The sequence below is a fragment of the Alligator sinensis genome, unplaced genomic scaffold (assembly GCF_000455745.1).
Source record: "Alligator sinensis unplaced genomic scaffold, ASM45574v1 scaffold323_2, whole genome shotgun sequence".
Classification (NCBI taxonomy): domain Eukaryota; kingdom Metazoa; phylum Chordata; order Crocodylia; family Alligatoridae; genus Alligator; species Alligator sinensis.
In genome coordinates this window covers 859,507-869,512 of record NW_005842392.1, presented here as the reverse complement: position 1 = coordinate 869,512, position 10,006 = coordinate 859,507, and the positions used below count along the sequence as shown (strand labels likewise).

Genomic DNA, 10,006 nt, shown 5'->3' with positions numbered 1-10,006 from the left:
CCTGCTGATCTGTCTGGAGGATTTTAAAATAATAACCTTTACTGACTTGCAAACCTATATAAAGAAAGAACCTGTCTGATGTTAGGGTTATGACATGAAGTAACAACAGGCAAGCCGCTCAGAGACAGGTCTGGCAGCAAAGGCTTTGGGCTTGTTTGCTTGTGCCTTCATATTGGAGAACATGTGATTATACTATGATCCCGCGTACTCGGTTGTTAACTGTTGTTAATTTTAACACGCAAAATGGACAGATGTGCATTACAGTTTAAATCCAAATCTGTTGGGGGTTGTGGGAATGCGAAAGAATGTAAAACATCCATCTTTCTTTTTCATCTCAATACCAAACAAAATAACAAAATAAAACGTGCCAAGTCAGTTGTCTTCCTAATTTTGCAAGAAGTGTGTGTGTTGGGGGGGGAGAGGGGAATGGGGATGTATTTTATGTAAGTAGTCAGCCTGGAGCAAACAATGGTTTAGTATGTTGGTGAGTAAATTTCGAGGTAAAGAGCAAGAAGCTGTAACCTGCATTGATTGGGCTTTTGCACTGGGTATGCAGTTGCCAGCTTCTTCCCTGGATTTTATAACTATGTACTAGCAGATATGTGCTGTATGAAGTGACTGGCTTCAGTTGTACTAGCAAGCTGCATGGTAAACTGCCAATAAAACATTTGCATTGGCTGTCAATGTTTGTCTTAGGGAGGTGTAAGGAGGATTTGACTGTGTGGAGAAAGGCGAGAGATTGGTGATTACAGAATGAATGCTAAGGTGGTGGATAGATCCCATGGGGAACATTTTCTTGGGTGATCAAATTCATATCAACATGTCTTTAGAAAGCGATTTCAAATGACTATTTGGGACATTTGTAAAAACAGGAGCATGGCCTTAAAGTTGGTGTATTTTGCTTCTCTCTCGTTAATAGAAGTCTCTCTGATGTACAGTCTGTCTTTAGTCTGCGTCAAGTAACAGATTGGTTCTTTGGGATAATCTTGTTGCTCTACATATCATAGTTCAGCGTGTGGTTGGTTAAGATCAAAACTTGCAGGTTTTCATTTTACTGCTCAGTCCCAGATGACTGTCTTACATAAAGTCAATCTGCTTGTTGAGTCAGTTTATTACCTAAGTTAACTTGCATATTTATTGCCCAGTCCTGCATTTGTTGAACATCCAACACACCCATTGCCTTCAGTGAACTGTGAGAGCAGAAGAAAAGCAGGATCAAGTCATTAAATAACTTGTTTAATGCAGCAACTTGGTAGCAACTTTTTGACCAATTTAAAATGCTTTGATAAAGTCTGTCTAGAAGCTGAGGTGTATGCCTTAGACTTGGATGTATAGAATTTCTAATTAGTAAGAAGCGTTGGCTTGTTAGTGGTGGTGGATAAATTCATGAGAAAAGCAAATGTGAATGTGAAATGAAGTGCATTGTAACAATGCATGTAAAAGCAAGGTTTTGATTTTCATTGGTTCTGATGTGGGCTGTATTAATAGCTTTCAGGATAGAGCTCATTGGCCTTTTCTCTGTCAGTGTCTCTGATGTTAATCATTTCAGCCCCGAGTTGTATGGTCAAGTTTCCTTGATGAAGAAATTTGACTTAAACAGTTTCAGATGCTGAAACTCATGTGATAGTTTCCTACTGTGTTTGTGTGAAAAGTAAGGTAGTCTTAAAGACCCACTGCCACCTCATGGCAGTTACTGAAAAGGAATTTCTTTAGAGATATCATGCTTTCTGTATTTCTCTCCCCTTGTTACTAGTGCTGTTTGCATGAAGACAGGATCTTTTTTCTTTTTAGGAGTGCCTCTCCTCCTTCAGTTCCTTACACAAATTCATACTGTTGACAGAATCACTTATAGAGCCATCAACGCTTCATACTGCAGTCTGAAGTTCATGGTTTTGGGGAAGGAATAAAAAGCATTACGGTCAGACAAATCCAAGAAACAAAGAACCTATTTTCATATGGATGTCTGTCCATAGTATTACAAAATTGGGTGGGAGGCCAGGAAAGGGAAAGACCATGAACTTTACCAGCAGCGTCGTCTGTAAAATGATCTCCAGCGTTTCGATGGAGTGTTGCAGCAGAAGTGAGATTGAATGTAAGCAGCCATTTTTACTGCCTGCTTTCCTGGCAGAAGACTATGATCATGAGCAGTATGGCTTTGCACTGTGCATCTACTGAAATGTCTCTGATTCCTACCCCATCTGTCTTTTTCCAGGTGTATAAAAACAGTAGCAACACCAACAAAACAAACTGTTGCTGTCATTAAAGTAATAAGCTTGATCTCTGTTCTTGAAGATGGAATATGCTTGATACATTCAGCACCCTTCTCGGGCAAAACTTTATTTGTACAGTAGGAGCTCTTACGTGCAGTAGTTGAATGAAGAAGGGAAGAGTTTTCAAAATGGAAATGCTGACTGCTAAGTTTACTATGTGTTAAAGCTGATGGATTTGGTACATTTGCACTGTGAGGGATACAGTACCTTCTAAGTTACAAACCTGCCAGCCTATTAGAAAGTTAACCAGTTAGTTCTGGGTTACTGTAGCAATGCAATGAACACTTTTTGATTAAAACACAGGACCATTTCCTGAAAAGCTTGTGTATCACTACCTGTTGCCACTGTGTAGGTTTGTGTAACATCCTCTGTGCAGAGACCCTTGGCATTTTTGCCCTTCAGACTGGCTTAAAAACAGCATTTAACTTTGTTGTAGTTTTGGCTTAAAATCTTTGAACAGACCCAGGTTTCAGATTGTGAGGTAGAACATGAGTCCAGGAGCCTGCTCAGTACATTTCAGACTGGGGCTTCTCGCCCTGCAAGGTGTTCAATAGGCATTTGATGTCTCCAGCATTGGGAATTGGGGGGGGATTCAGCACCTCGCAGGAACATACCCCCCTAAATATTCATTGAGGGAGGAAGGAGGCATTTTAATAACTTGTTGTGAAGCTGATGAGTAATTTTTAACAACAGGGGAAAAATATGAAAGCTCCTTTTGGAATCCTAATTTATTTTTATAGACCGTTTCTCTACCCCTTAAACTCTTCTGTTCACTATGTTTTTAAGATAGCCGAAAAGAGAAAAAGCAGCTTCGGTGCTGGGTAGGGTATGAAAACAGCAAGGGAGGCAAGGCAAAGTCAAAAAAACTCCTGTATTTTGCAGGACCAAATATTGGTCATCTTCTGACAGTAGAAACATTTTCCCTTCCCTCCCACTTTTATTTCTTCTTTAAAAGAAGCTGTGAAAATGACATATGTAATGGTGTAATTAAGCAAAAGCCCTTAGGAACCATGTGTCCTTTGTTGAACGAAGGTTGTCGTTCTGTTGTCTTTTTCTCTTTTTAAAATGTGAGATCCTAAAAGGATATTCAAGCCTCGAATCTCGGAACAGGCCAGAGAGCCACGAGTTTAAAAATATCTGCTAGTTTTATGGTCCTGGGCAGAACACATTTTTCAAAAGCAAAGTGATACACTGTCCCTAGCAAGGCAACCCACACAAGATACAGTTTGATGATGACCTTGCTTGGGGTAATTTGAGAGAACAGGGAAAGGAAACAAATCTTAATTGAATATAAATGGCTGGGTTTTTGGTGTTGTTTATGTGCTGGTTCATTCCACTAGCAACAAATCCTTAGAAAGTCCACCTCGGTCATCTTCATGACAGCCTTTCCTGGCAAAGGTGGGGAGGAGAGATCAATGCAACGTGATTCTACTTTTCTGAAGTCACCGAATAGTTAACTTGTATAACCATCTTCTTCCCTGAAATGTCAGTTTTCTCCTTCCATCCGTGCCTGTGCGTGCGTGCACGTGTGTGTCTGTGGGGATATTTGCGTGCGGGGTACAAAAGATGGCTCCTTTTAATGTCTTGCAGGATCTGTTTAAAAAGAGGTTGTATCTGTGCTCTCCCTGACTTCCATGAAATGGCTGCAGTTTCCACAACACTAAGACGGCTGAAAGGAAATGGTCTCCTCTCTGAGCATGCTTACTGTGGCGCACGGACCTGTAGAGGGAGCTAGGTCATGTGGCCAAAGCAGGACTGTTGTTCATGTGGACCAAGTAGGAAACAGAGCAAGAAGCACTGTAGCTTCCATCAAACAGTAAGCACCTTAAAACACGACTACAGCTTCGTCCTGGGCATTAAACAGTAACATGACAGCATTTGGGTCTGTCACGACACAGTTAAACTCAAGAGCTGCGAACAAGATTGTTGTTTAACTTCACTCCTAGGTATCGTAACTGATTATCTCCATGTGATTTGCAGCTTTCCACGAAACGGTTTTAGTTCCAAAAGAAGAGATTTATTTTTTTATTTTTTTGCTCCTGAAGCAGACATGATGCACATACCAGTGTCACTTTAGGAGACTGGCCTTTGAATGGCAGTGTGGTGCAGCTAATGACGTGTGAGATTTTAAGGGCTGCTTAGGAGCTCATTTTTTTCTCTTTGGACTTCATAAATGTAAAGAACTTGACCATAACCTCAATAACTAATGCACAAATCATGTTGATCCTTTTGTACAGTGTCACTGTGACACTGTGAAATGTGCCTGGTAAGATGCTAATTGATTGCTTTGCTTGAGTTTTCAGTGAATTGTTGAAGTGTCCCCAATATGCTGTTTGAAAATGTATCCGTCTGTAAGGCTTGGGAAGAGATGCTTTCAAAATGGAGGGGAGACTTGAAAAACAAATTGGCATCTGCATTAACTTCTGTTTTCCATGTATTTTTAACTTTAGCAGTGAAAACATTTCTAGCGTTGAGCTGCAGTAAGAAGTGCTGTCTTTGTGAGCCTACTGAAAGAATGAATACTGTAGCATGGTTTGAAAGAAATTTTAGCTCTAAAAATGTTTTGACTATATTACCTCTTTTGAGTTTGCAGTTGTTATGAAATTCGTTGTATCCCCTTTCATATTTTTTGATGTTAGGTTTATAAATTCATGCTGCAAAGAGGGATAACAGTAGACAGACCTATTTTAGGGCTGTCTTTGGTTAGAACTACAGTATTCCTTTTGTTGCATTGGATAATATACCTTTGTCTGTCTTGTCAGGTTTTGTTGTTTTTTGGGTGGTTGTCTTTTGTGTTTTTCCTTTTTTTATATTAAAGAGGTTACCGTTACATTTTCCAGTGATTGAAATAAAGGCCAGAAAAAAATCCCATTGATATGCCTTGTAACTTAAAGCTATTTTAGAAAAACAACCCAGGAGTAAAGGTGATATCCTCACTTCCTTCTGTTACCTTAAGTTTCCTTGATCAATTTTATCCTCTCAATTTTGCCTGGCATGCTTTAACCATTTGGTAGTGAAACGTGTCTGAAGTGCTTGGAGAGAGGAAAAGAGCGTCATTTTAGTAGATGCAGTGCTATGGAAGATTGCTGTTGCTGTTTTAACCATTACCACTTTGCAAATGTCTATGTGCAAGATGGTGAAGTAAATGCATGGGGTGGAGAAAATTGATATTGCTTGTTTCCAGTGTGTGATAATAGAAGATCATGACCGTCTCTTGCATTGCTAAGTAAAGGGAAGAAGGGCAATCTTGTAGGATTCGCTTCACTGTGAAAACTAGAATTTAGTGTACTTGATTCTCATGCATTGTCTAAAAGATGTAAAATTGGGCTTTTCAGCTTCTCACTGTGAATTTTCATGTGTTTTCTCCCTTTGTGCAGGGCAGGCTTTCCCTCTTCTTCTCAGTTCATTGTGATGCAATATGTTGAACTAGTGGCTATTTTAATGTTGAGCCTTAAAGGGAAACTTCTTCCTCAATCCTGCTTTGTGGGGAATTTCATTTTTCCATGTTGAAGAACAAGCAGGAGGTACTTGACTCCATTTAAGAATTTCCCTTCTTTCTCTCTTCTCTTCCATCCTCCCTTCCCCCTTTCTTGTGGGAGGTGCTCCAGAAAATATTAAATATAAAGAAACCCACGTACTTTGGCATTGTGATAAATATGTCACTTGCATTTGAATCCAGTCCAGCTGATCTCTGCTTACAGATGTTCCTGCGAGTTGCTCAGGCAGTTTTACTGGGAGCTTTAGCAGATATGAGGGTTGCCAAGACTTTGTGCTTAATTGTGAAACGGAACAGAGACAAACTACTTGTGATTTTGAAGCTAAAATTTCTTCTTTTATCCTGCTAGCTGGGCCAGTTGTATCTTATGGTTCGACATAGGCTCAGCTCAGGAAAGTATTAGGTGCAGTACTTCTATCAGTTCGTTCACTTTTTTTTTCTTTTTGATGATTGTGTTTCTGATACGTTTTTAAGTTTGGTTACGTAAGGTCACATTGTATTATAAATCTCTGAAGTGAAAAATTGACAGCCCTTCAACTCAGCGTATCAAATCTCAAATTCACTTTCAGTTGGACCCTGTACATTTGCTGATTGACCCACGTGCATTTATCCCAGCATTCAAAAGGCGCACAGTTTTATTAAGCAGAATATAATTAGCACATGTGCCCTCAAATGTAAATGCTAATAGGCAGCATCTCTTTTTCATAGGCAAGGAAGGGCTACTCTTGAAGGCCACTGTAACAGAACACATTGTTGCATGGTTTTTAACGGGGGTTTTCAGGCTATGATCAGTCTTAGGCTTGGCATTGTGTCAGAATGTTGACAGATTATCTTTATTAACTGTGTATTGTACCAGGACAGATGCTGTATCCCTCTGATGCCTTAGATAATAGTTGCTCCAATGGAAGCCCTTAAGTCTGCAGGTTCTCTGTGAAATGGCTGCAGCTTGGAGTGAACAGTGAAATGGTCTCCACTGGGCATGCTCACTCTGTAGAGGGAGCTTTTATCACATGAGCAGAAACTGAATCACTGTTCATGAGGATCTGGAATATGCAACTCTTTGAGTCTTCATCAAAAGAAGACAACAGATGTCTGCAGGTACAGTAACTTGTAGTGTCCATGCTCCATATGTCATAAATAGCAGATTCCCTCAGGTTGTGTCCGCAGACAGACTATTGTCAGGTAGAAAAGGAGAAACCTTTGAGAGGAGGAAGACAGTTAAGATAATCATGGCTGGATTTTGTATTTATTTTGTTGTCCTATGCAAGGAAGAACAGCACAGCAGAAATGTGTGTATTGCCTAGTGAGACAGCAGCGTGCAGGATGGGGTGTGGGCTTTCTTTCAAAGGAGGAGATTTAGAGAGTGGCCAGGGCAGGCGCATGCTTTGCAGACTTTCTGGCTGCTCTGATGACTGTTTTGTTCAGTAAACTTGTACACAGTTCTGAGTCTTAAATGATATGTGTCTGTCTAAGGAAGCTGGCACTCCGATTCTACAAATCCAGTGAGTCTCTACCTTGTCTTTTTGTTTGGAGGGGTGTTCCTGTTTAGCATGGAGTCTCTTTCAAGTGTTTGGTTCTACCTAGGGCTCCCCCTGCCCCTCTTTTCCATTTCATATCAGAGAAGGGGGGGTCTTTAAACTCTGGGAAGACCAAGCTTTCAAAGACAAGAGAGGGCCTGCAGAAGCATTTCACCTGCTTGCTAGAAACAGTTTGACAGCCTTGGCTGATGCCAAGCAAGCCTACAGTTCAGTTTTTGGGATGGCAGGAGGGCAAAGGTAGCCATTTATTCGGAGAGGAGAATCCTTTCTTCATTAGCCTGTCATCCAGACGAGGGACTGAGTGAACCATTGGGATTTTCTTTTATTTCATGGCAAAAGCTGCCTGCTGGCAGGCTATTTAAAATGTTGCTTAAAACTGTCACATCTCACTCTGCCATGTTGCTTTCCTGTTTACATTGTATGTTAACAGCCTCCTGGTCCTGTCTATGATCGACAGAAATAAAGACCTTCTGAGCTAGGGTGTGTACTTCAGTCTTGACCTTCACTGTTGTCCCTTGATTATTGCAGAGCTGCCAGAACTGTGGGTGATGCTACCACCCCCTGCTGGCCTGAAAAATTTAGGCTGGAGTCTCACAGTTGTTGGTTTTAGAGAAAGCTTTTACTGTTACTTTAACAGATATTAATTTTTTATCTACGGGGAAGAAGCAAAAATACCATCAGAAAGTAGGGGAAATGATGAGAAAAATGTCTGCCTGCTGGACTGCAAATGCTATCATGAATGTTGTCTTGCGAGTGCAGGTTGAAAGCATGTATATCAAAAATGACGGTGAAGAAACAAACAGGGTTTCTTTTAAAAACTATTGAGAAAAAGCAAATTCCTTGTCTGAAATCTTAAGCTGTAAGTTCCTTTCCAGAAACCTTGAGGTTTGAGTTGCAAATGGGCTTGTAATAAAGATGCTGAGGCAACAGAGATTACCACTGGGGCAGACATGTGCCCGTATGATACCATGACGCGCTATCAGCACGATAGATTATTCCTAAGCATTTTGAGCAGTCCAGGCATACAGACTGACCCCTGGTAAATGCCTTCAAAAGATGCTACCGTCCATCTTTATATATAGCTTTAAAATTCTGGGTCTGTCTTCAGCAGCATAGGGGTTAATAGCCATAACCTTGTGTGTTCAAGTCTTCGTTTGTCTCTGTTATTTGAAACTAACCATTATGCTTCTTTTGTGTAGTCATAATGCATATGGCCTACAGTAGCCCTCCAAAAGACATGGAAATTTACTAGCCCAGATGCAATCTATTTGATTGTCCCTGTCACCGTTATACTAGGAGGACTGGGGAAGAGGGGTGAATTACTCTCAAAATGTTTTTGATTGTCCCCAAACCAATGGGTAGGTCAAATTTTTCTAGTCTGATCTGTTTGCATTTCTGTACTGTTCTGTGGAAAATGCACAAAAATGTAATGCTGTTTGGTTAGATGTGGAATTCGGGATGTGCTGGAGGATTCAGCTGAATTTATTTTATTTTTTTTTTAAATTTTTTTAGGGCATTCAGGCACCTGATTTGCAGAGGTGCTAAGTACCTGCAGCTCTTGTTGCCTTTATCTTCAGTTGAATGCTCAGCATCTTTCAGAATCATGCCCTCCATAATCAAGACTTGTCTGCTGACATTATCACCCGAGGGTGGTCAGTGCCCTTAACTCTTCATTGAGCCAAGGGCAGTCCTCATCTTGCAGGATCAGGCTGCTTCTGCATCTGGATATCATATGGAACACGAGCATTCGGGCTGGTTGTATTGCAGTGCTCATTTATTTTCTCTTCTCCCAGGATTTGAAACCTACCTAGTAACACTGGTATGCTGCAAGAATCCCAATGCCAGTGTGACCTTTCTTGTGTGGTACCATCTCCTAATGACAAAGGATCGCATTCTTTTTGTACAATGGAAGGGAAATTTTTCATTCAGACAAATAAGGACATTTAGAGACCCTCTGCCATCATGACCAGCAGGTTTGTGGGGTAGGAGGCAGATGGTACCTTTTTTTTTATTGTTCCTGCTTTCCGCACCCCCCCGTCCCTATACATTTCTTTCCTCCTGTTTCTGCTCCTGATACTTGGAAGGGTCAAACAATCAATTTGGAGACTTCTGTCAAACTGGAATGACAGAATAACCTTGCCTTTCACTTAAGGGCTAAATACTTGAAGCACTGAAAATCATATGCTAACTGCTGCAGTAGGCTTGAAGCTTGTGTTCTTCCTGTGCAATCTACCATCAGCAATTTAGAGACAAATCTCACATGTCACCCTTGCTACCTTTTTCAGAGCTTTTTTTTTTATTACTGAAAGTTTTTAGGGTTTTGAAATCAACTTCCCTTAATAGAGAAGAACCTGGAAGCTGTAACGTGATCTTCCCTTGATGTCCTGTTTCCGTCATTCTGGTATGAATTCAGCTCCCCCCCACCCCCTCCTCCCCTCCATGCTTTTTATTTGAACTTGATTTCTTGTTCTAGCACTTTTATGGAGTACCAGGCTGGTTCATTTGCCTCTCATGGCTATGTGGAAGTGGGGCTGGTGTGTGGAGAGGGTGGGGGGAATGAGAAGGTAGGCTCAGCGTATGGTAATGCACGTCAGAACTTAGAGTAGTCAGTAAAGCAGCAGGAGTGAGGCACATACTGTACACGCTAACAGGAATGTGTAAAAAAAAAAAAAAAAAAAAAAAAAAAAAAAAAAAGTCACTAA

General features: G+C 40.8%; 1 protein-coding gene across 12 annotated transcripts in view; it reads left to right on the top strand.

Annotated features, from left to right (window-relative positions):
• EHMT1 (euchromatic histone lysine methyltransferase 1) overlaps positions 1–10,006 on the top strand; it is a 152,566-nt gene that overhangs the window by 54,304 nt on the left and 88,256 nt on the right. For 3 of the 12 annotated variants that reach the window (XM_025211188.1, XM_025211202.1, XM_025211203.1), the window contains exon 2: positions 3,861–4,086. The exons of 7 other annotated variants lie outside the window; for them this stretch is intronic. In XM_025211188.1, the coding sequence (XP_025066973.1) occupies positions 4,009–4,086 (78 nt within the window). In that variant the 5' untranslated portion in view covers positions 3,861–4,008. Of the gene's footprint in view, positions 1–3,860; positions 4,087–10,006 lie in introns of those variants that run through there. 2 more of the 12 variants (XM_025211199.1, XM_025211198.1) reach the window with 2 other exon arrangements.